Source organism: Columba livia, chromosome 23 (genome assembly GCF_036013475.1).
Source record: "Columba livia isolate bColLiv1 breed racing homer chromosome 23, bColLiv1.pat.W.v2, whole genome shotgun sequence".
Classification (NCBI taxonomy): Eukaryota; Metazoa; Chordata; class Aves; order Columbiformes; family Columbidae; genus Columba; species Columba livia.
Genome location: NC_088624.1, coordinates 3,047,475 through 3,071,200, shown reverse-complemented (window position 1 = coordinate 3,071,200; position 23,726 = coordinate 3,047,475). Strand labels below are relative to the sequence as shown.

At 47.2% G+C, this 23,726-nt stretch overlaps 1 protein-coding gene across 1 annotated transcript; it reads left to right on the top strand.

Annotated features, from left to right (window-relative positions):
- The first annotated feature begins 14,508 nt into the window (after positions 1–14,508).
- On the top strand, positions 14,509–22,138 carry HOXB9 (homeobox B9). Its single transcript, XM_065039739.1, has 2 exons — positions 14,509–15,160; positions 18,487–22,138. Exons 1-2 carry the CDS (start codon positions 14,653–14,655, stop codon positions 18,720–18,722), a joined length of 744 nt encoding a protein of 247 aa, XP_064895811.1. The 5' UTR covers positions 14,509–14,652; the 3' UTR covers positions 18,723–22,138.
- Positions 22,139–23,726: the final 1,588 nt, after the last annotated feature.

The following is a 23,726-nucleotide window of genomic DNA, read 5'->3' as shown; positions in this document are numbered from 1 at the left end:
CTCTTTCTCCTCTCTATTTCTTATTTTTGGGGGTGGGCTTTCACGCCTTGGCACAGCCACAGGTTCACCTCCGCAAAGGGCTTTCCCAAAATAACCCCCATGCCAGAAATGGAGCTGCTGGCAACGGAGGTGTGAGCAAACTGCCTGGGGGCCGAGCGGGCGGGGAGGGGCGAGGGGAAACCGGCGGTGCCTGCAGGTCTTTATATTAAAAAATACATCCCCCCTCACTGCAAAGCAGTGAAGTTTCCCATTCAAACTGACACCAGGGGATGGTCTCAGCAGCCTCGGCCAGCCCGGATTGGTGAGCTCGCCTGCAGACGCGTTTTCTAAGAGATAAGTCAATCGTCAGAGTCCTCTCCACCCCCCTTTACCCCAAAATATCTTTTTTTGCAAAGCCCCAGCCCGCTCCTTCCCCCGGCAGAGACCCTCTCCCCCAGCCGCCTCTTCTCCTCCCTGCCCTCCACCCCACCGCAAAGCTGGGGGCAGAGGGGCGACCCCCGCACCTCATTCGGGATGGGAATGAGCGGGCAGCAGCCAGGGCTGCGGGTCCTTCTCCACGACCCGATTGGAGTCTCCCCGCACCGGGCAGCCCAGCAGAGCCTCTGTGACCCCCCGGCATAGCAGAGGGGACCCCCCCGCTCCCGCTTCACCCACCGACCCCGCCGGTTCTCGGTGCGTCCCGAGTCCCCGCCGGCTGCGACCGCCTGTCCCTGGGGTGTCCGCTGTGCTGGAGCCGCCTGATGGACCGGGGGAAGCACAAGAGAAGATAAAGAAAGTATCTTCTATTTTTGTTTGTTTGTTTGTTTGTTTCGGCAGGAAGCTCCATCTTTAGCCAGGTCTAAAGATGCTAAAACAGCACGAGAAATCAAAGGTGGGTAAAGCAAATAAATAAAAATTAAATTCCTCTCCCCTGCTTTATAGCAGAAGAAGGCAAACAAGCCGGAATAAGGGAGGAGCGGGGAAAGTCTGCAGTTTGCCGTCAAAACAGTGATTTTGTCTAGACAGGGGGAGGGAAGGTGTTTGGGTTGGTTGGTTTCTTTTTTCCCTTTTGCTAACACAATGGCCCTTTGGTTAAAAATTAATTTACAGCACCCTCGCTCTCAGGCCAGAGCAACGTTCAACCAAAAGGATTCCCTAGGATTAAAAAAACCCCTCAAACTGCTAAAATAAAATGAGCCGCAGCTGGGAAAGGTTTGCCGGGCTGTAACAAGTGGTGGAAGGATGACTCTGCGGAGAACACGGGCTGCCGCCATTTATTCATTTCGCTTGTATTTTTAAGGGGGAGGGGAAGCGTTTGGGAGAGGAAAGGCACGGCCAGGTGAGTGAGTGTCCTTGCCGGGCACTGGATAAAGAGGCGTTTTTCGGAACGTATTGGTCTTTTCCCACATGTATCTTCTCGAGAATATTTTCTCCTCATCGTCCTGAAACGCCTGGGTAGAAAACTGCTAGCCGGCTCTCTGGGCGGGCGAGCAGCCGTGCTTACCTCCCCTCTTCCTTACGTTTTCATTTAAATTTCAGGTTCCTTCTTCTAAAAAAACTCAAGTTGTTTTGAAACGGAGATGGGAGGCAAAGCCGGGTTACTCGTATCCCCCTTCTCCACCCTCTGGGAGTTTTGACAATTTATTTCTTAATCATTGATCCGACTCCTCATCTTTAGCACTGCTTACTTTTCTATCTGTTTGTTCGAACCCTCTAACTGCGCCATGAACCCGGGATTAGAAGCGGCCTCGTCGCAGCTCCAGCTCAGCGAAATCCCGCTCGGCTCAGAGCTGGGAAAGCCTTCTGGAATAACCCCCCCATTCCAGCCCGTCCCAGCGCATACTTAGATTAAAATACTAACAAAAAGAATCCAACCCACGCTTTCTACTTACGCGGCTCTACCGTATACACGATTTTCCTTTCTCCCTCTTGTTTTTTTGGTTATTTCCCCCCTCTCTGCTGGCTCTCGGATGGGATGGGAAGGAAGGTTGCTTTCTAGACTTGAAACTAAAAGGTCACTTCGCCAGGACTGCCAAGGCCACTTGCGGAGGGGACTCGGCCTTTCCGTGTCGCCACGTGTTTCTCCCCGTCTGCATCAACTCGCGTCCGTCCGCGCCGATGCAGAGCAGGAAAGCACTTGTGCCATAATGAGGTACCTTTACATTTAATTTCCTGTCCCTCCCCTGCTTTATGGATTTTTAATAACAATGTTAAAAAGCAGAGAAGAAACCTATTCAAGTGGCCGGGACGGAGGGCTTATGTCAATAATCGAAGGCAGCCGGGCTTAATTGAATTTCCGAGCGAATGTATGGAACAGGAACAGATGGAATATTTACCGCCCGGTGTTGGATATATTTCTGTTGCTCATTCCCCGAGAAATTTTATCAATATTGTTCGATTTGGGTTTTTTTTTTTTTTAATGTTTTTCATTTCCCTGCCAACGGAGAACTCTTGCAAACACTTCAGTCTAATTCAAAATACTCCGAAATACAGCAACTGAAAGAATTACTAAACAAAAACTCTCCTGAAAATTATTAAAACGAAGATTTTAGAACTATTTTGCTGGCATGAGAATATACGGGGCAAAATACATTCTCGCACTAGTCGCTGGACCTATAAGGCTCTTGGCAAAGCGAGAGGTTTAATTCGGCAAAGTTAAATGCTCTTGACCGCACAATCTAAATGACCATAGATTCGTCCAAAATATTTTGCTGATTTATTTTATTTTATGACAACCGATGTAGTGTTTCTGACTCTTCTTGTACCTGTAAAAACTACTTTTCAAGGCTTAGCCTCCAACCCCTCCGCCCAAAGCCTCTATGGCTAATTAAAGGAACCCCCATTTAACTAACTCGAAAACTTTGCAGCGTGTCTGGGGACTAATGGTTTTCCAAGCGAATCAGCTCTCCCTGTCCCCCTGTTTCGGTGGGTCCCGGGCCGGAGCTGAGCCCTGAGCCCGCAAGGGCACCTCCGGCATCCTGGACACCCCAAAATAAACCCGGCGCTTGCTCGCTGCCGAGATGTCTTTTCGTTTTGCTTCACCGCACTCTGGGTTTCCAATTCTCCCTGCAAAGAAATGGGGAGTCACGACGAGGCGGGTGCACAGGAGCTCCCACCACCTTTTCTTACCTATTAATCGGAGTTTTCCAAGTAATTGGAACAGCGAAAGGAACTTTATTTTTTAATCTCGGATTCTGCTTTTAAACCCGGCGCTTTGCAGAGTTTGCTTTCTTCTAATGCCTCGGGAGGTACGTGTGGAGGGGAAGAGGCGCTGCGGGTACACGCGTGGGCCATTCTTTGGGCCTAATGACTCCGTCTAATTGGGGGTTTAGTCCATAAAATCCGGCTCCGACTCTACGCGGGCGCAGGAGGAGCGTGGGCGGCCGTGCACCGTGATTTCGAGGCGGGAGGGGGGGACAGGCGAAGAGGGGAATCCATCCGATGGGGAGGGTGGGAGGCTGGGCCGAGGGGCTCCCGTTTCACCCCACTTGTGTCTCCATTGTCCCGGAGGAAAACTTCTTTTTCTGCAGCAACAAGTAGCCGGAGCGCTGCCGCCCCCGGGGGTCTCGCTTCTCCCCACAGAGCCCAGAGAGGGGAAGGGCAGCCGGAGGTGCCCCTGGCAGGTCTGGCCGCGCTTTGGGCGGCCCACGGGAGGTTTTCCCCTCGTGTCGGGGCAGGCGATCCTCTCCTGGGGCTCCTCCTGCCCCTCTACACCCCTGGGCACGGCGGTGGGGCCGCTGCCCCCTGTGCCAGCCCGTCGCCGTCGGGACCTCCAGGTCACCCCCATGTGCCTCGTCCCTCTGTGCCCACTCGCAATTACTCGTGTGGCAAAGCTCTTTGCGTGCGTCATGAGAGCCCTACGGGGCTTTTGAGAAGTCTGTGAGAATTATTATTATATTTTTATTTATTTATTTTTATTATTTTATTTTAATGCGGCTTTCCTTAAGGCAGAATGTTTATTTTTTTTATTCCAAAGCTCCTTCCTCTCTTTGTTTCCCCTCCTTTCACTTAAATATATACATATATATATATATTTTAAAGAAGAAATAAAGAAGACAAACTGTTTGTTTTCTCCTTGGCAGAGGAACAAAAGCTGCAGCGGCCGAGGGCGCTGCGGGGCCCGGGCCAGCCCGGCCGGCGAGCGCCGCCCCGAGGCCACCGGTACCGAGGCCACCGGCCCCGCCACCCCCGGCACCACCGGCCCCTCCACGGTCGCGGACCCGCGGGTTCTCCCGTCCCGCTCCTCCCGGGGCCAAGCGGTCAAATACCGGCCAGTGGACGGGCAGTAGCTATTACTTATTCCTCTTTTTTAAAATTATTAGCGAACCTGGAATGATTCAAACATCCACATAAAATATATGTGTGTGTATATATATATATATATATATATATATATTTGCAATGGGTGGTTAAGAAATATCACAACGCGTTTTTGTGTGCGTTGCTGTTATGTCCTTTGGCTTGATGGATAGCTGGAAAAAAGGAGAGAAAGAGCCCACGCCGAGCTGTTTCCCACTCCCATCCAGGCACAGCCGAGTGCAGGGGGAGGGAAGGAGGAGGGTTTAAGGGCTACTTTTTAATCTTTTTCCCATAAATGCGACAAGCACCTCCCGTTTGTAACGTATTCTGCTTGGGAATATCTGCGTGAGTCCTGAGGAGCAGACACCAAATACTCCCAAAGGCCAATGGTGATGAATGGGAACTGTGAAAACCAGCTGCTATAACCATATTTTAATAAAAATACCGCTTTGTAAAGATCTAAGTAAGTCACAAAGAAAGCCATAATGAGATCTTGAGATCTCATCCATTCTCTTGGATGATCTGTAATAGATTCTTCTATTATGTAAGAGTGTGTGTAATGGATATGTACACATATATACATTTACTGATATATGCTCACGCAAACACTTAAATCCCTCCCATCCAAGCCTATTAATTACTTTAGCACTTATTCCCCTGACAAGCAGAAGTTATCTTATAGCTCAGACATCCATTTACTGCCTAAGAGCTCTAACTTGTCTTTGACGTCTGAATTGAAAATGTCTTTTAAAACTTTAGAAACAGCCAGAACGGGAGAAAAAATATCCCATTACCTTAAAACGTTGTTCCAGCCCAAGAATTAAACCTACTTAGATTTGGGGTTATTTTTTTCCCCTCCTTTTTTATTTTTCACTTAATATTGTTTTAAACCGAATCGTGAAATTAAATGGCGTTTGCGGGTTTGTTTTTCATGCTTATCTTCAGTGCTTTATGTTGCAGTTTGCAATTTGGGGGCGGAGGGGGCTTCATTTCCACGTTGTAGCAGTGGAAACCCGGTTAAAATATATTCCTGCTGCCTCTTTTGTCTACAAGAAAGTGCTTTTAGTAGGATGAGTTCAGCTGTGACTACGACTTTGGTTTATACCAATTGCATTGGCGTGAATAGTAAACCAGCAGCTATAAAGGGCTTTTAAAAGTATCTTTGTGGGAAATAAGAAATATTCGACAAATTTTAAAATTAGGATAGGTGCGCTACATATAAGTACCGCAGATTGTACATACACATGCCTGCAAACATATATGGCACGTACAAACTAGAGATATGGAATATTATAGGTCATTCATGTATAAGCATAATTGAAGTTTTATTCTAGACTTTAAGTTAGGTTTGGTTTAAACTTGAACCTGCTTATGTTTGCGTATAAAAAAAAAAAAAAAGGAAGGAGATAAATTATTAATTGTGAAATAATAAGAAACCTATATTAATTTCCAATTATAGCCTATCATGCGGGATCAGGCGATGTTTTCCTCCCTCCGTGCACTTAGAGCTCTGACCTCCAACAAAACAAACCCGCAAACAACCCCCGTCTCTCGATATTCCTCCTACCCCCGAAAAACTGCCCCCTCCGCTCTCTTTCAAGGGGCTGTTCGGTGTTTTCGAGGGCTGGTTGTTCTCGGTGGGTTGTTTGTTTGTTTTCGGATTCCGCCCCGTCTCCCGCCCGACCTGCTGCAAACCGTTTGAAGTTCAACAACATGGCTCAGTTTTATTGTATTTCCGGCACCATCCGTTTATACACCGTCCCGTCCAGGCTTTTAAAGGCTTTTCAAACGAAATGAAGTTAAGTTATAGGCAAGTTTCTGGCTCCGCCATGCGCCTCTTGAACTCGGGGGTTTTGTTTCTTCGGTGAACTTTTAAACTCCCCTAAACTTGCCCTTTGGGACGGGACTATCTCTGCCCATTGTCTTTTGCTCACCCTGCTTAGTTACTTAGTCCACTTGAGGACAACCCCCCAGCTTACAAGGTAAGACGTTGACTTTATATTACATATATATATAAGCGGTTTGTGACCTGACCCGATATGGTCTCTTTTTCTTTTATTTTCTTTTATTTTATTGTATTTTTCCCTGCCAAACTTCCCTCTCGGAAGCCACTCAGAGCTCAGCAGGGGCCTGGACGCCCCCTCGCCTTTAATTTCCCACTCATTATTTTATAACACGCTTTTCCAGCTCGGGGAGCGACTTGGAGGGAGGAAAGGACACAATACGTTTCTCTGTGTTGCTATTTACACCTATAAAATAGTCACAACGACGCTTTTCCCCCCCTCTCGCTTTAATTGATTTATATGTTCTGGAGTTGTGGTGGCTTATTTTATTCTCCTTAAGCGATCCAAGTTATACTTGCTTTCAGGGGAGGAGAATATGAATTACTTGCTTTCTTTCCCGGAACTCACTGATTTGATTTGCTGGTGGGTCTAGATTAAAAGGGAAAAAAATATCTTGTAATAGCGTTTTAATAGGAAGTCTTGATAAATCAGATTCTTATCAGAAACGACCCTTCAAATGAGCTTTCAGAGGAGGTTAGGGAAGAACTTTAGGAATTTTTGCTCTATTTTATGGCTGCGATAATCGCTTGTTTCTCAAAGTCAATAGCATTTTACTGTTTCCTCTGGTCTATTTGTAAACTATTTGTAAAGTCCTGCAGGAGGGATCCGCTCCAGACACTGTACATAGGAAATCATTTGAATAGTCATTTCGTGCAATCGGAGGGGTTTTATTCCGTCTCTGAAAAGATCCTTTTGTTGCTTTTGTTTCCTAGCAACTGTTTTCTATTATAAAAGTTCAGATTGCAGATGATGTCAAACAAAATGGCCGCCCAGGCGCCTTTCTTGGGAATTGTAGCCTTTGACCCAAGGCTGAACTAGAACTGCTCTGTGAATTAGGTAGTTTCATGTTGTTGGGCTTTTAATTTTAAACACAAGAACATCAAACTACCTGATTTACTCCAGTTACCCTCCTCGCTCTGGTTTGCTGAGGGCACTTGCCCCGGGAGGGATGGGGAATGGGGCGACATCCCTGGACCCCCCTCCATCCCCTGGACCGCCCGGCACCGGGCGCGGAGCCGCCGGGCCCGTGTCCCCTTGTCTCCCCCGGGCCCGTGTCCCCTTGTCTCCCCCGGGCCCGTGTCCCCTTGTCTCCCCCGGGCCCGTGTCCCCTTGTCTCCCCCGGGCCCGTGTCCCCTTGTCTCCCCCGGGCCCGTGTCCCCTTGTCTCCCCCGGGCCCGGCTCAGCACCGGGCTGATGTTTTCTTTGTTTCAGTGCCCGGTTCAGAGACCTTTTGCGAGACAGCGCAGTCACGCCCCGAATCATCAAGAGCTTATTAAAGGTCTAATTAGGCTGCGGCGCCTCCAGAGGCTGAATCCCCCGCTCCCCAGCGACTGCGGCCCCGCGCTATCAAACCCCACTGGGTGCGCAATAAAGTTGGTGTCTCGCTTAAAATTCCACACCTATAAATACACACAGAGCTAGGAAAAAAAAGGTCTGTCTTGTTTTAGTAGCTGGGATCTGCTCGGTGTAAAGGGTAAAATGCGGGTTTAAGGAGCACATAAGGACTGTGTCCAGCTCATGAGTTAAATTGTCCCCATTGAAACAATAAGTTTATTAAAGGCCGTGCTGCACATCTCAGCAGCGCTTGGCGTTTGTCGCTTCGCTGACAATGTTTATAGGGACCGGCTCTCTGCGGCTTTTCCTTTGGGGGTAAAAATACCGAATTTAGCCATACCTGCTAAATATTGAATATTCAGTCCCCGAGGAGAACTCGTAGGAAATGTGCCCACGTCCTTAGAGACTGATCAATGCCAAGCCGCGGTCTGTACGCGTGTAACCGCGCACAGATACGCGGCTGATGTTCATTGCTGGGCGTTGGGCTCTAAGTTCATCAAATATGACACCTTCAGACAAACCTGGGAGAGGACAACGGCTGCAAAGTTCACGGAATAAAAGGGATTAGGTGGTGTCAGATGCCCACAATAGTTTCACCACATCCTTCCTCCGCATCTCAACGTGTTACAAGTGGGAATAAGCCGATTTAAAACATAGAAAATCCGTGTGAGAACGAGGGAGAGCGGAGAGCCCTGAGTGTCAGTGTGTGCCTGGATGGGGTCCACCCGTTGCACTCTCTGCAAACAGAATTGTGTGCGTGAGCAATAAGTTCATGGAGGCGATTTTCCCAGCACCGGTGTTTCAAATACGCATAAAACCAAGTTCCACATGGTCCAGGCCACGGCTAAATCTGCCTGGGACTGGATCTCACTTCGAGGTTTAAAGAATTAAACGTTGATACCATATCCAGTGTCTAAATCACCATCTGCTGCTACTTTATGTGGCCGAAGGAATTACTTGGATTTCAGGATTCCACCCCCCTCCCGCCCTGCCCCTCCTCGGAGTGTTAAAAGCAAACGAAAACAAATAAACAGAAAACTTTCATGGGTTTTGAACTGGTACGTGCTTTATTCCCGAATGTGGTGATTCTTGTAGCCATAGCGCCTATCGCGCCTATAAAACAAACAGCCGCTCAAGGGGAGGAGAGGGAAAGTCAAACAGCGTAAAACAGCTCCGAGTTTTCCGTCTAACCCGCAAGCCTTGTGACTCCTGAGAAACAACGTGGTGCTTGTGCCCTGACTCAAAGCCCTTAAACGGAAAAGGACAATCTGGGAAAGTTAATCATAAACTATTCAGTAATAATGTCCCCACAGGCAACCACTAACCTGCCTTGTAAATGTCTGGGCTTCTGATTTTGATCTCCCTCCTACCCACGTAAATACAGGAAACAAGAGCCAGGGAGGAGAATGGGGGACACAGAGCTGGGAAAGATCAGAATCAGGCCCAGGGGGTCTGTATTGCTGCCTGAAAACGGGAATTGGGGCTCATTTCCCAAGGCTTTGGGAGAGGAGGGTGCGGTGGCACAGGGTCCTGTCCCTCAGGCGCGGCTGCTGCTGCAGCGTTAGTTTCTCTTCTTTTCCAAATTAGAGAGATAAGAGAGAACTTACCTGGAAAAGAAGCTGTGTGTGGGGTGGCTACAGAATTGTCCTCCGCGTAGTGACTGCCTGGTTTGCGCCATGCCGCACATTCTGCGCTCCCAGGCAACGAGCAACTGCGGTTAATGCAACAAATTTCCCCCAAGTTGCTTTTCTGCCGGGTCCAGCCTGTCTGGTGTTACCCCGACCAGGGATGAGTTTTAATTAAGGGCAAAAGTGTTGTGAAAAGAGCCTACCCGAAAGAAACTCCCCCTTTTATTTCACCGGGGCTCATGCTACGGGTTTTATGGAAAAACTATATCGCAACTTAATTCTTGTACCTGTGCTTGTATTTTCCCACCCTCTTCCTCTGCCTGGAGCGGCAGCGACAGATTTCTCACCATCATGGGTTGTTACTTCCTCCCAGACTCATGCGATTTGGACGATTTTTGGTTGCTTTATTTCGGGGGGACACTCCAGTTCTACCGTGTGACCCCAAAGCGGAGCTGGGGGATCCGCAGCCGTTGCACCAGCAGCTCCCGGGTGTAAAACCCGCGGCAGCCGGAGCGGGACGAGCGCCCAGTTATTGCATGGGAGAGGAATATTATTGCAAGAAGAGAGGCGGGGGGGGACACACTCAGTCTAGTAGCCAGAAAGTGGGTTCCTGAACTACAATTAAACTTTATTTTAACTTTCTCTCCTTCCAGTTTCCCTTTTCAAATGCACATACGCTTTTACTTTACAGGGGATCTAAATGCTTTATTAACCGCTGAGATTACAAACCTCATTTGGACTTGGGATTTTTAGCCAGGGTATACTTTCGGTTCTTGGAAAATTGCCCACATGTGTAACTTGTTTTTGCTTCTCTCCAGACAAGGAATTCCCCCCCCCTCCCTCCTCAGCACTTACGGATTTTTAACAGACGGCAGCATTCAAACTGAGCGCTAGCACAGGAAATGGCAAAGGTAGATCCTTCGGCTTTTGAGCTGCAGAAAGTTGTTTAACTTCTAAAAAATTATTTTATTTGTTATTTTTGAAGGTTTTGCTCTTCAGGAGGGATTTTTTGGTGCGCTTTCGTGCGTTTGGAGGGGACCCGTGACTGAAGTTTCTTTCAAAACCTCTTAGACTTGCCTGAATGCATCATTCATAAATTATGATCGCTTTATGCTGAGATTTGATTTCTGTTCCCTGACTCAAAAAAGAAAAAAAGGTGTCGTTGTTGTGCTTATCGTTATTATTAGCAGTACAATTTCGGAATGTTTTATATCTCCTAACATAAACGCTCAGCCCTTTGAAGGCTGAGTTGTCTCAGAATCTGGTCTCCAGACTCCCAGCATTCATGAAGGTCACTCTCAGCTTTCCTCCTCCCTTACTTACCCTTATCGGCTTCGAAACCTCAGCTGGAGAAGTAAAAGTGCCCAAAGTAATGCAGGTTACACCCCGACGCCGTGTCTGGGTGTAGAGATCCTGGGGAACCCTCAGTCCGAGCACCAGGACGGGGGCAGATCCGCACCCCAGGTCTCCTCCGTAGCCGTGAGAAAGAGGCAGAATCAGCTGCAAGAAGGTGCCAGTTCTAATAAATGATAACAACCGTATTTAAAAAGTGGTTAAATATGGTTCCGCTAAGAAATGGCTCATCCGCTTTTCTTCTGCCTTCTGCCAAAACTTATAAACCAGTAAAAGGTGGCGATAGCACAGACTTATAATATGCATATTTTGAAAATATTTTCTATTTGGTTGGTTTCAGCTTAGAAATGCCAACCCAAAGGGTTTTTTGTTAAGGATGGATTTGGGCAGCTGTGTGTTTCAAAGCACTATTTGGAAATGATTCCTTCTTTCCACAAACAATAAAGGTTTTTTATAAACAGTATCTGAGTTCAGGAGCCTCTGGCTTTCCATTGCAAGCTGACGATACTCTGATTTTCCTCACAGCTAAATGCGCTTGGTGTGGATTCTGAAAGCCGGAAAAAGTTTCCACTCTGGACTTCTTTTTTAATAACTATTTCCAGTTCCACTTCCCTTACCAACTTCACAACAATCGCATATCTAAAATTAATCCAGTTTGTGAACAGCTCGCACATCCTGCCTCCTCTCTCCCAAAGATTCATCCCCTTAGACTTTCAGACTCCGAGGTCACTTTCTCCTTGACTTTTCCTTCGCCAAGTGTTTTTCACACACAGAAGAGCTTTTCATGTAATTTCTGATGGGCTCTATTTAAGACTTGGAAGTATAAACGCCCTCCTAGTGCAGCCGGAGCAGCAGCTCCGCAGGACTCGCTCTCTCCAGACCGGGACAGAGCTGGAGTTCGCCTATAGAAAAGGCTGCAAAGAGATAAGCTATGGGAATATGTATAAAAATAAACTACTGAACAAACGGAAACCTCCAGAGGAGCGAAAGCAAATGGATTTTGCAGATCTTCTTGTGAGGTTTCCATTCACTGGGGAGCTGAAAAGCCTTGGTTTCTGCCTCACAGCCACACTCCTAAGAGTCTTCTTGGTTTAAATTTATATACTACAGAAAATTATATACTCACGTGCTGACATAGTTCATCATTATTTATAGGAGGCGCACCAGGATTTTTTCCAAGAATATATTTATTACAGGTAAGACATGGCCAATCTATCTAGCAAGCAGAGAACAGGTGTTTTGCTTCAATTAACATTCAATAATTTCATCTATACTTACTCAACACTCTGCTACCAACATGGCTGTTTATCCATCAGTTGTATAAACACATTTCCATGCGCCAAGCGAGTTTAATCTCCACGACACACTTAAATCAGCCCTTTCCCAAGCTCTCATAACATTTGCAGAGTCCTTCCGAATCTCTTGTGGAATAGCCTGATTTTTAAAAATCATTCCTGAAAGGCAATAAAGCCCAGAAATATGACAACGTGAGCAACCAGCTCTTATTTCATGCCCGATGACACAGGGTCTTTCCATTTCAAAACCTCCGCAGCTCTTAGGGAAGTTAAAAGAAGAGGGTGGGGAGGAGATGGAAATGGGAAAGTTGGAAAAAGCAGGAATGCCCCTCGTTCGTGCGAGCGGCACCAGAGCGATGCTGCTCCTTGGGGCGGGGGTTCGCTGCCTTCGCCTGTTTAAAAGCAAAAGGGGTGAAGTGGAGTCACTTTGGCTGGACCCCCCCCTGGAAAGCGGATTTTGCAGATGACGGGAGAGGACTCACCTGGTGACATTTACGGCTGCCTTGGCAAGATCTGAGCTGGCGAGGGCTCCTCAGAGCTCACCTTGGCTGCAGCCTGGGACTAGGGCTGCGTGTCCAACACGGGCAGGATTCAGAGCTGGCCGGGGGGCTCTCGCTACCCTGATGGCCGCGGAAATTAAAAATGAATCTGACCTCCGGCATTAAGCTCCGGCTCTCCTCGCCCTCCTCTGGGTTTTATTCAATGAAAATAAACAGCTTCCTAATAGCGCCTCGTTTAGAGGAGATGTGGTCCTGGACATGTGTCCGTCCATCAGGCTGCGGGGCAGATGCTGATGGAAAAGCACCGCTTATAGGAATAAGAAAAAATCGGAGGCTTTGGCTGAAGGTTTTAAAGCGCCTTTGTATTATTCCGGCACCAGTAAAATACCTCTGATAGCAATTTCCAACATCTGTGTTGTGTAGGCACGGACATACGGACACACACGCGCGCACACGCTCATAGATACAGAGAGAAACGCGAAATACATTTTTCCTTCATTTCAAGGGGCTATCAGCACCCCTCAGTGTTATTATTAGCCTGTTAATATAGACTTCCATCCCTATATACTTCAGGAAGGATTCGAGATGATTTCTCTTTCCTAGAAATCTCTTTGCCCTTCACTTTAAATATCCTTCAGTGTTGGGGTGAGAGGGAGAAGGGCGGAGGGGCAATAGATTAAAGAAGGCAAATTGATCCAGACTGTTACAGCTGAAGTCCAGAGAAACACTTTTGCCGCAATCACAGAGCGCACCTTTTCCTTAACCAACATTTACGACGCCATCGGACTATCTTGCAATAAAAGGGATTTATCATCATAACTTGGTAAAACTGACCCCGTTACCCCGCATCATTCGGGCCGGGAGCCGCTCCGGGCTCTGCCCGTGTCCATCATCGCTTCGGTGCAACGGGGAAAAACTCGAAACCCTCGGGTTTTCGAAAACACACGGAAAACGCAATCGCGGGGGGGGTGTTGTTGGACACGCACACGCACCGTGGGCACATACATGTGAGGCGGGGGGGGCACGGTAACTGAAAACGCTTGGGATTCCTTTTTTTGCCCCTTTTCTTTTCTCCAGGCAATAAATTCAAGGCTATAAAAATCAAAGAAAGCTAATGTAAGTTTTATTAAACTATTTAACCATCACAAGTTTAAGGCGTTCTGTAACAAAGCCGGATCAGTGGCTCACTGTATTTTACTAGCCTTGTAAAGTTAAATGAAGGCTTCTGATTTCAGCAATGTGGGACACTATTGTAGCCCAAGCAAAACAACCCCGAGATTATGCCGCAAAATATGTGAACATACGTTCATATGCAGACATATTTTAAGGTATATATATATATATATATATAAGCATAAAGCCCAAGGCAGGCTTTGGATGTACACAGGGGTTGCGGCTCACCAGCTTGCTGGTCAAAGTTGCAATGCCACGTCCATGCCAGCGACACCTTAAAATCTCATATTTACCCATTTGATTTTACCATGTTAACCATCCATTTTCCTATCCCAGCTGGTTAATTATTGATAACACCCTCCCCACCACTCTCGCTACCTGGAACCATCTTTTTCTTTACAAAAAACGCATATATGTGTGCATTTATGTATATATGCCTGTCATGCACGTGCTCATTTGTATGTGTATGAAATCCCGGGGGGGGCGGGGGTGGGTTTGTACTTATTTTCTGGGTTTTTTGCTATCGTACTCTGGAGCCCGAGTGGCAAAGAACAGCTTTTATCTCTGTTCCCCATGACGGTTGTTAAAGGCAAAGCGAGCACACCAGCATCTTTCTTAAACAAAAAAATACCCACCCCCCCTTTTGGACTCCCCCCCCCCCCCGATATTTCAGGAGCAAATCTAGGAAGGGATATCAGTCCCAGCTCTGTCCGTTTGGTGGCTTTTCGAAACTCCTGACGTTTTGCAACATTGCATAAACATAAAACAATCCATCCTTGATATGGAATGCAAGGGCGGATGACAGCGCAGCGCAGCCCCCTCGGCTGCGATTGATTTACGCCGAGACTGACGCTTTATCAGGCACACGAAAAAAGTTTGACCAATCATTTTGCTGGGAGCTCACAACACAGCAGCCCAACTGTACTTTGTTGGCTGGGAAGTTGGAGAAGGGGGTAGAGTACAAATCTAGATCTGTCCTATATATTTTTTTCCCTTCATTGAACCGTGCTTTGTATGATGTCTGAGAATGTCCATTTCTGGGACTCTTAGCAATTATTATGTCGACTCTATTATAAGTCATGAAAGTGAAGACTCGCCTTCAGCTAAATTTTCATCTGGGCAATATACAAGTTCCAGGCAAGCTGGGCACAATGAGCATCTAGAATTCCCCTCCTGTAGTTTTCAGCCAAAACCTCCAGTTTTCAGCGCCTCCTGGACTCCTTTGAATCCACATTCTTCTGGTACCCTTCCTGCCGTCTACCATCCATATATTCAACATCAAAGCGTCCCATCTGAGAGCAGGTACCTCCGGAGCTGGCTGGATCCGGTACCCAGAGCAGAGAACCTCCCCGGGCAGGGCTCTGTGAAGGCAGAGCCGCTGCTGGGCCGTCCCGGGGATGTCCATAAACAGGGAACACAGGAGTACAATTTAGAAACTTCTGCTGCAAGGGAAGGGATCGTTTCCAATCAAAGGCCCAGCTTCGAGGACAATAAAGTTTGTGAAGGAAGCGAAGACAAAGACAGGACAGATCAAAGTAAGTTATAAAAGTGAGGAAGTAAACAGTATAAAAGCTGGAGGAGGTGCAATAAAAGGGGACAATGCTGCGTAAAGTTTAAAATCGGGGCTTAAAGAAAAGTCTCCGCTTGCTGATGCCAACCTAAGGGGAGAGGTGGGGACGGGAGAGGGGTGGCATTGTCTCTGCCGCTAAATAAAAATAAAAATAAAAATGAGCGTGGTCCCTGAGCTTAACCAGAGTCCAGAGCGGACAAAAGCTGGAGCGAGTCACCCTCTGTCCTCCAGAGCGCTGGCTCCGGCAGCAGAGACACTGGAGTAAGCGGGAGTAAATGTGCGCGGGTGCGGGCGGAGGGGCCGGGAAGGGCCGGGGGAGGCAGGGAAGAAAGGACGGGAAAGGGGAGCTGAGGGCGGCGGTGGGGGAGAAGGAGAAGGGGGGAAAGAGGAGAGATTACGGGGGAAACGTTCACGTGGGGAGGGAGAGAGCAGCGGGGGCTTCGCCGTGCCCGCCGCCCGGTGCCCGCAGCCCGGGGCGGCTCGTTCCCCCCGCAGCTCCGCTCCGCTGGAACCTGCTGCTGCCTTTTCATTTGCTTCCTGTTTCTGTGCTTTGTTTGGCTTTTTAAAATTATTTGTTTATTAAATGCAACGGTGCAGGGTGTGAATATTTCAAAGCCACGCTCCTTCCTCGAAAAAAAAATATTAAAATAAAATAAAAGGGGATGGGGGGGGGGGTGTGCTTGCAACTTAATTAGCTTTTATTTGCAATGTAGCCAGATTGGGGAAACAGTTAAACTTCTCCATGTGCTTTTTCGGCGAGCTGGCTCGTTGGGTTTTTTTGTGTGGGTTTTTTTTTGTTTGTTTGGTTATTGTATTTTTTTTCCCTGAAATATAGAAAATAAAATAATTCACCTTGAAAATATTTAATAGCACTATCAATAATACTATTAATAATATTATTATTAATAATAATGATGCTAATAATAACGCGATGGCGTTTGAGTAAGAAAGAATCGGTATCTTCCCCTCGTGGCGAGGCGGTTGGTACCTGGTTTCCAGCTGAAAGGTGAGCGGGCAGGAGGCACAGAGGGAAACTTGGCTTCACCCTCTCGGTCAATATTTTGGGGAGGAAGGCGAAGTTTCCCCCGGCAGAGGCTGGAACCCCCCGGCTCTGTGCTGGGCGCCTGACACACTCATTCTTTCATTCTTTTTCCCCTTGAATTAACTTCTAATTCCACTCCCCCCCGCGCCTTCCCAACGTGGAACAGCAACAGAGTTTGCCATTGCAACCATACGATTAAAAATACAGTATATTCTCGCCCCTCATTGCTTCCTCCCCTCCTTGAGCGGGATGTTATGGTGACTTTTTCCCCCCCCTATCATTTAACTTGCACACAGGCACACACACACTCACACACACACAAAAAGAAAGCGCTATTCTATTGTACTGGGCAGAGATCCAGAACAAACTGCAACCGTGAGGTGAATGATTTGAGAGAATTAAATATCCAGGTTCTGTGCTCAATGCCTCTGAAATTGAATATATAAAAATCTTGTCCAAGAAAACGTTGTTAAGTTATAAGTAAGTGCAGGGACCCGCGCTAAGAGGAGGCTGTGTGGTTTCTATGGCATGCGGTTACGACGCATATTTTGGTTTAAATATTAGTTTAATTTGGGCTGATGTTGAGAGGGTGCCAGGGCTGGAAGACGGAGCTGTTGTGCAGAAAGTGCTGCCACCAATTTCCCTGACTCTTTCAATTTTTGAAAGTATTTCGCAATGACGAATCTCCGCCTTGTGCATGGCACAGGGATCTGTTAATTTATTTGCTGGGTTTTCAAGAAAACATGTGCCAGAACCTCTTCCCATTCACTTTCCTGTTTGGGGATTTGTGTACAGGGAACAGATAAAGCAACATCCGCGTTTAAAATATCTGATACTTTAACGATCCAAGCTATGACAAAAAATAAACCCAAACCGAATAAAAATCTGTTCTGAAGCACAGCCCTCCATTGCCATTAAAGGATGGGTAGCAGGATTAACAGTATCAATTATTAACAGCTTTCTTCCTCTTTAATATTTAATTCTGCATATTAGATCAAGTCAATTACATTAAGGAAATAGCCGTGCAAATTTGTAAGAGGCAGTACTTACAGGGGAAGATTAACCGGATTATTTTTAAGAATATATTCAATATATTTCATTTTACGTAGAGGAAACGTTCTGGTGGCAAGCGCGCATGTGTATGTATATATCTATAATGGTCCATTTAATTGGAGTAAAGGTTTATGGTTTCAGTCATAATTTCAGAGGAGGCAAAGGAAATAAAATAGAAATACGTAGTCTGTCTATAACCCTTCATTCTACTCTTTCCCGCCTCTCAGTTACCCAACGGTCAGCTAACATTTGCATGTGATTAGTAAACGCTCTGTTATTTACCCTAAACCCACTTCACCTTTGGGTGCGACCTTCACCACTATCGTGCGTGTGGAGGTGGTTTGTGCTCCCAAAATGTTGTTTTCTCCCCTCCCTTGAACAGGCCAATTCCTGAAATGTCCCTTTTGCAAAAGATTCCCACGTAACTTCTCCCACACGCGAGGGTGACAGGCAGCCTGTTATTTATTTCGGGCTGCATTTGCAGCTCTGCAAATGTCCGTGTGTCTGGGTGACACTGTCCAGACCTCCGGCAGCAGAGTCCACCCAGCCCTCAGAGGATGTTTATTAGATGGAGACCGGTTCTTGCCACATAGCAAAAAAAATAGGCAGGATTTATGAAAGGTTTCTCCAGACCCCCGCTCTCTGCTCTTTTCCTGCTCCATGTGTCTATAGGAGTAAATCTGTAGACACGTGGGAAAACACGTCTGGAAAGGGAAAAAAGAAATGCATTGGTTTCTTTGTATATAGAGTGTGTAACGTGCAGATGGGAGTTATGCAAATCTATAAGTGCGTGTGGGTGTTTACCTGGCATGGATGGACCCGGGGAAAAGCGGGGGGGTTCTACCAGTGGCAAGTGTGCACCCAAACACACACGTGTGCAGGAGACACGAGTGTGCACAGACACGCGTGTGCAGGAGACACGAGTGTGCAGGAAACACGCGAGTGCACAGACACAGACCCGCGGGTCCCCCCGCGCAGGGACGGGGTGCGCTGGTATTTGGGGATGCCCCCCCCCCCCCGCACAACCTGCCGCTCCCGTGTGATTTTGGGGCGGCCTCTGCCCACTCCTGGGGCGGGAGCATTTTTCAGCCGGGCGTGCATATGCGTATGTATAATCTTAATATTTGATGGCATGATTAAAACCTTCTGAGAAACACTCAAGCTGCATCGTATTGATCTCGCTGCTTCTCTTTCAGCCAACCCAGCTGCCAGCTGGCTGCACGCCCGCTCCTCCCGGAAAAAACGATGCCCTTACACCAAATACCAGACCCTGGAACTAGAGAAGGAGTTTTTATTCAATATGTACCTGACGAGGGACCGTAGACACGAAGTGGCCAGACTTCTCAACCTGAGTGAGAGACAAGTCAAAATCTGGTTTCAGAACCGAAGGATGAAAATGAAGAAAATGAACAAGGAACAGGGCAAAGAATGAAAATCCAGAAAAGCAGCATTCCCCCCACCCCCGCTCAGCTCCCAGGCTGCGCACCCCCACTGTAATGCTGCCCAATTCCCCAGCCACGGGGGGAACAACCTCCCCATTCCCCATCTCCACCTTTGCATGCGAGATGTTGCTTAATACTCTTATTTTATCTTAGTATGGCCACGTAGGAGGCAGCCCAGCCCAAACTGCAGCTCCTTTTTGGGACACATGTTGGGTTTGGTTTCTGTTCTCTTGTTTTCTCTCTCTATTTTTTGTGCTTTCTCTTTTCTTTCCCCTACAGTCTAACACAGGCAGAGGCTCCTGTCTGAGCAGCAGTTTCTCTGCTTGCACTTTCCCCCTGGAAAGCAGGACGGCAAACACAAGTGGCCACAAACACCCTGGCCCAAGCCCCCCCAAACCTCGCTGTCTTTCTTTACCCACGTAAGGACAATGATTCTATATAACATTCACAACACACACTCACACACACGTTGGGGTGGCCAAGGAACCAGACGATTTAATTAAACTACCACAAGACAGACACGTTTGCAAGACTTGCGTTTAATTGCACCCAACAAATCATTTTCAATTCGCCAACTTTATACCAGGGTAGTCGCTTAATGACAACCCAACTCTTTTTTTTGTTTTAATATATATTTTTGTTTTAAAGATTCTTTTGTTATGCGGGATTTTTATTTGAATCGCACCATGGCAGATATGTGACTTTGACCTGCCAGTTTAGTAGGGTATTTACAGGCAAACCTCCTCATCTGGTAGTTTTATATTGGGTCACTTGGAAGAGGAGAAAAGACGGGGAGGGAGGCGAGAGAGTGTGTGGGGGGCACTCTCAGAGCCGCATTGTAAATTATTTAGGAGAAAAAGGGGCGGAAGAACCCCTGCCAACTTATTCCTAACTTTTAGAGGAGAGGAAGAAAGGGATTTTCTAGTTAAAAAACTACCTTAGTAGAGCTATAAGGGAGGGGGAGGTTGTGTTCTTAGTGCTAGCATATTTATAATTTATTGTGGATTGACTTTTCCTAAAGCTGTTGCAGAGATAAAGTGCTAACCCCAGCCTGGGTGGATTTCTTCCCGCTCCTGTTTGCTGAGGTGCTTTTAATACTTGACTGTCGGTGCTTTTTGGTGGGGTGGGGTTGAGTTTTCAGGGTTTTTTCTGCCTGAAGCAGCATGTTTCCCACCGCCCCCCGCTCCCCTCGGGCCCGGGAAGGAGCGGGTGGCACCGGGGGCTGCGGCTGCTCCGCGCTGACCCCCCATCCTCATCCTCACCCCGAAGAAGCGTTTAAAACACCAAATGTAGAGCTCGCTGGGCTCCTGTCATGCGGCCGGAGCCGATTCCTCATCTGACAGATCCACCCGGGCGGGACCGGTTTCCCTTTATCTCTGTAAGGCTTAACTTTGGGTTGGGAAGGGAGGGTTGGGGGGCCCGGGGTGGGGTGGGAGTTAGTACCAGTTGATTCTATGGTGGGTATTGTAAACTGTGTTTGTGGTTGTGTTTCTGTGGATGTGGAAGCTCGTTTTCTGTTTCTACTGTGGATTTTTAAGTATGCGAAGAGTTCTGCAGTTGGTAGTGGATGGAAAATATGGAAATAAACCTCTCTCGTTTGCTTCGTGTGCAAATGTGTATATTTAGCTGCCAGGAGGCTTTCTAGGAACAAGGCGAGTGTAAGGTGGCTTGTTTCAATAGGGTGGGGGGGGAAATAGAGAAAATGGATTTAGTTCTGCCGTATATCGGACGAACCAGAGCGAATATGACTCAGGATTGTGTATCCTCAGCGTCAGGTTTTGCGAGACCCCTTCTATCTGCAGAACAGAGATTGCTTTGGGGAGAAGCGATAGGCAGATATGCGGTTTTGGAAACTATTCCTGACGTTATTTTGTCCTCCCGTGATCCAGAGATAAGGATCAAGTAGCTGCGCCTCCGTGCATTGAAATTTCCACCGCTCCAATTCCTCTTGAAAGGGGTAAAAATAAACTGAACCCTTCCACTCGACCAGAAACCAGGCTTGAAGAGTTTAAGACGGACGGTGGGGTTTTGTCGTTGTTTTGTTTTTAATGCCTAGACTTTCTCATGTAAAACTTTCCATCCTGAAGTAGCTCCTTGGGGGCTTCACATTTTAACCGTTCTGTTGCCGGAGGGAGTTCAATGTAACCAAACTTCACCCTGTGTCGAAGCCCCGAATCTCCTTCATCGGAACTCAGTTTAAAAAGCTGTTCCCAAGACATTCCGAGCTGCGAACAAAAATATCTGGTGCCAGCAGGATTATTTCCCTAAATCCCCATTTATTTTTTGAAATGATAGAGGGTCGGAAAAGCTGGTTTAGCCGTGTTTAAGCTGCGCAGGCAAGTTTTTCAGTTGCGTTTGGGTCTTTTCAAGGACGGATGGATTTCAAATGTGCTCCAAATGTGCTCCATGCTAAACCGATGTATTCCTCATATCTCGAACTGAGTCTGGACTTGCCTAAATCCTCATTACTATATTTTTCAGAAGCGTATTCGTGACTTAATAGATGTTCGCAGCCCATCGGCCACTAGGATTTAGAAGCATTTCCCACTTTCCTTAGAGTTGTGGTAAAGAGCGGATATTTTTAAGACAACAATATAAGGTTCTTTTTAAATAGAATTTAAAATGTTAGTTCGTTTTATTAGGAAATATGCTTACTTTAAAAAAAAAAAATGTTGGAAAACCTGTCCTCTGTAGCATCAGCCCGGATGTATTTTCCAGAGATGTTTAATGCTCCAGAATAAAAATCGATTTTAGAACAACAGCAGCGATATGTCATTGTGTTATACCGCTTCATCGGAAACTTCGCTAATATTTTCACTGTGTTTTCCTGCGTTCTTTAGTGCCTTGTTAAGTGTATTATAAGAGTCAATTTTGTGCAGAGACAAAGGGAAGTGATTCCTCTCGGCGGTAGCAAGTGGTTACTTGGTCCCATGCAAATTCGCAGCGTTTCTAAATTTTTTAAAAATTATTATTTTATTTATTTTTAACTGCAAATAGTTAATCTCCCATTACATTGAAGGGTGGATTTTTAAAGAATTATTGTTTAAATTTGCTTGTTTATTTGTTTGGTTTTGGGGACTGAATCTTTGCATCCCCGCATCAGCCTTAGGGAGCGAAGCGCGGCGCAGAGCGGCTTTATTTGCCTTACTTTGGTTTATTCTCTTACCACCCAAGGAAAACTTTGCTAAAGCAAAACTAGCAAGGCAAACCGAGCAGTCGGAAAGCCCACCCGCCTGCCCCGCTCCGCATCACCTCGGCTTTGACACGCGGTTCCTTTTTCCAAGGGCTCCTTCTCGAAATTCGTTTGACATTTTATTGCTCGTGAAGAAATACAAGCGCTCGGAAAGTGTTTCGATCTCTATATGTAAAAACACCAAACAAACCCCCAGACCTGCTCAGCCCCGCAGGAAGCAGGTACTGAGAAATATAACCAGGAATCTCTTTCCACTAATTTTTAACATAATGAGGGCTCTAAAGGGCAATATTTCACTTCTTAAAAAAAAATCCTTTCTTTGGGGCAGCTCTGAAAAGAAAACAAAAGAAGAAGAGAGATATTTGGAGCTTACAGGGGGAAGAGAGAGAAAGGGAAGCAACTTGTCATAAAAAAAAGGAAAATTCAGTGCAGTGTGCTGCAATAAAAGAATATGACCGCTATAAAACTTTATAGGGTATAAATTTCTGAAGGTTAAGGAACTAAACGGCTGTAAAGCAAACAGTGCAAGAAAACTTTCAGGAACTCCTAAATTACTACAAGGACTTGGGAATGTAGGGAAACCCAATGTGTAAATGCTCTTATTTCTGCTTCGATCACACACAAAGTTTTTTTCCCCCCCTGTCCTAAGGGAGAAGGTATTTGAAAATTGGGGGGGGGGGGAGAGGGAGAGAAAAGGTGGGGAGGGACTTGGGCTAATTTATTCTTCTCTTGCAGATGCCGTGAAAATCCAGCGCTCTGGATGATTCCCTTTGTTCTTTTTTTTTCTCTTTCCCCCTTCTTTTTCCTTTCAAGCGATTCCAGGCTGCCGAATGCCGAGCCCTGCGCGCAACAACAACAACACCCACCGGCCCCCCCCGCGCTCACACACTCGAGGTTCTGGCGAGACGTCTGGGCTTGGGAAGCTCTTTATGGGTTTACAGCTCTGGCCTTCCCCCTCCAGAGCAGAATGGCCAATTGTTTAGTCTCGGAATTTGAAACAATAGCGGTTTTCAAAAGCAAACCCATTTTGCCTCTTTTATTGCCGGCTAGAGCCGCTTCTGCGCGGAAAACTTCAGCTCTGCGGGGCCGGGAGGATAAATGCGATTTGCCTTTTTCTCCCCCTTTTTATCTCCCTCATTTTGGCCGGTTTATTTCCCCGGGTCCGAACGGGACGCCCCGCTCCCCCATTTTCCTGGACCGCCCCCCCCGCCACCGCCCTGCGCGCCCCCGGCCGCGGCTGCAGCGCCGCTCATTGCCGCGAGGTGGCGCCCTTGCTCCACGGGAGACGCGCGTCCGCGCGCGCGGGCGCAGGGCCCCGCGTGACACGCGGATCCGGGCGGGAACGATCCGGGCATAAAGTGCGGGGCTCATTAGCGGTGGTTTGTCCATTTTATACGGTACATCTTCTTCTCTTCTTGGTTTTCCGAGGGTAAATTACGTGAGGCTAAAAAATAAAGTGGGGGGGGGAGTTAATGTGGAAGCTCTGAGCTGGGATGCGGTGAGAGGTGGGACACGCATCTATTGAAAATATTCATTCAAATGGGATTATTAAAAATCAAACCGGGTTTTGTCTTCTGCTAGTTGGGCTGGAGGTGGGAGAACAGCTTAATTATCTGCAAAGCGCAGATTTGCGTTTGCAGGACGGGGAAAGAGCGGCCCCGAGGTATCGGGGCGCACAGATTCACGTCAGTTTTCCCGGCTCTTTCCCTTGGCCCTCAGGACCATCTGAGCTTGCTGGGCTCTTTATTTTGAATAATTTACATTCATAGTCATCGCCGGAACAACAAAAATAATCAGTATG

What these genes read in the sequence shown, in the direction of transcription:
- HOXB9 (XM_065039739.1), top strand. Translation starts at nt 14,653, where the DNA reads ATGTCCATTTCTGGGACTCTTAGCAATTATTATGTCGACTCTATTATA. An exon ending in CAAAGACAGGACAGATCAAA is followed by an intron (nt 15,161 to 18,486) that starts GTAAGTTATAAA and finishes CTTCTCTTTCAG; the next exon opens with CCAACCCAGCTGCCAGCTGG.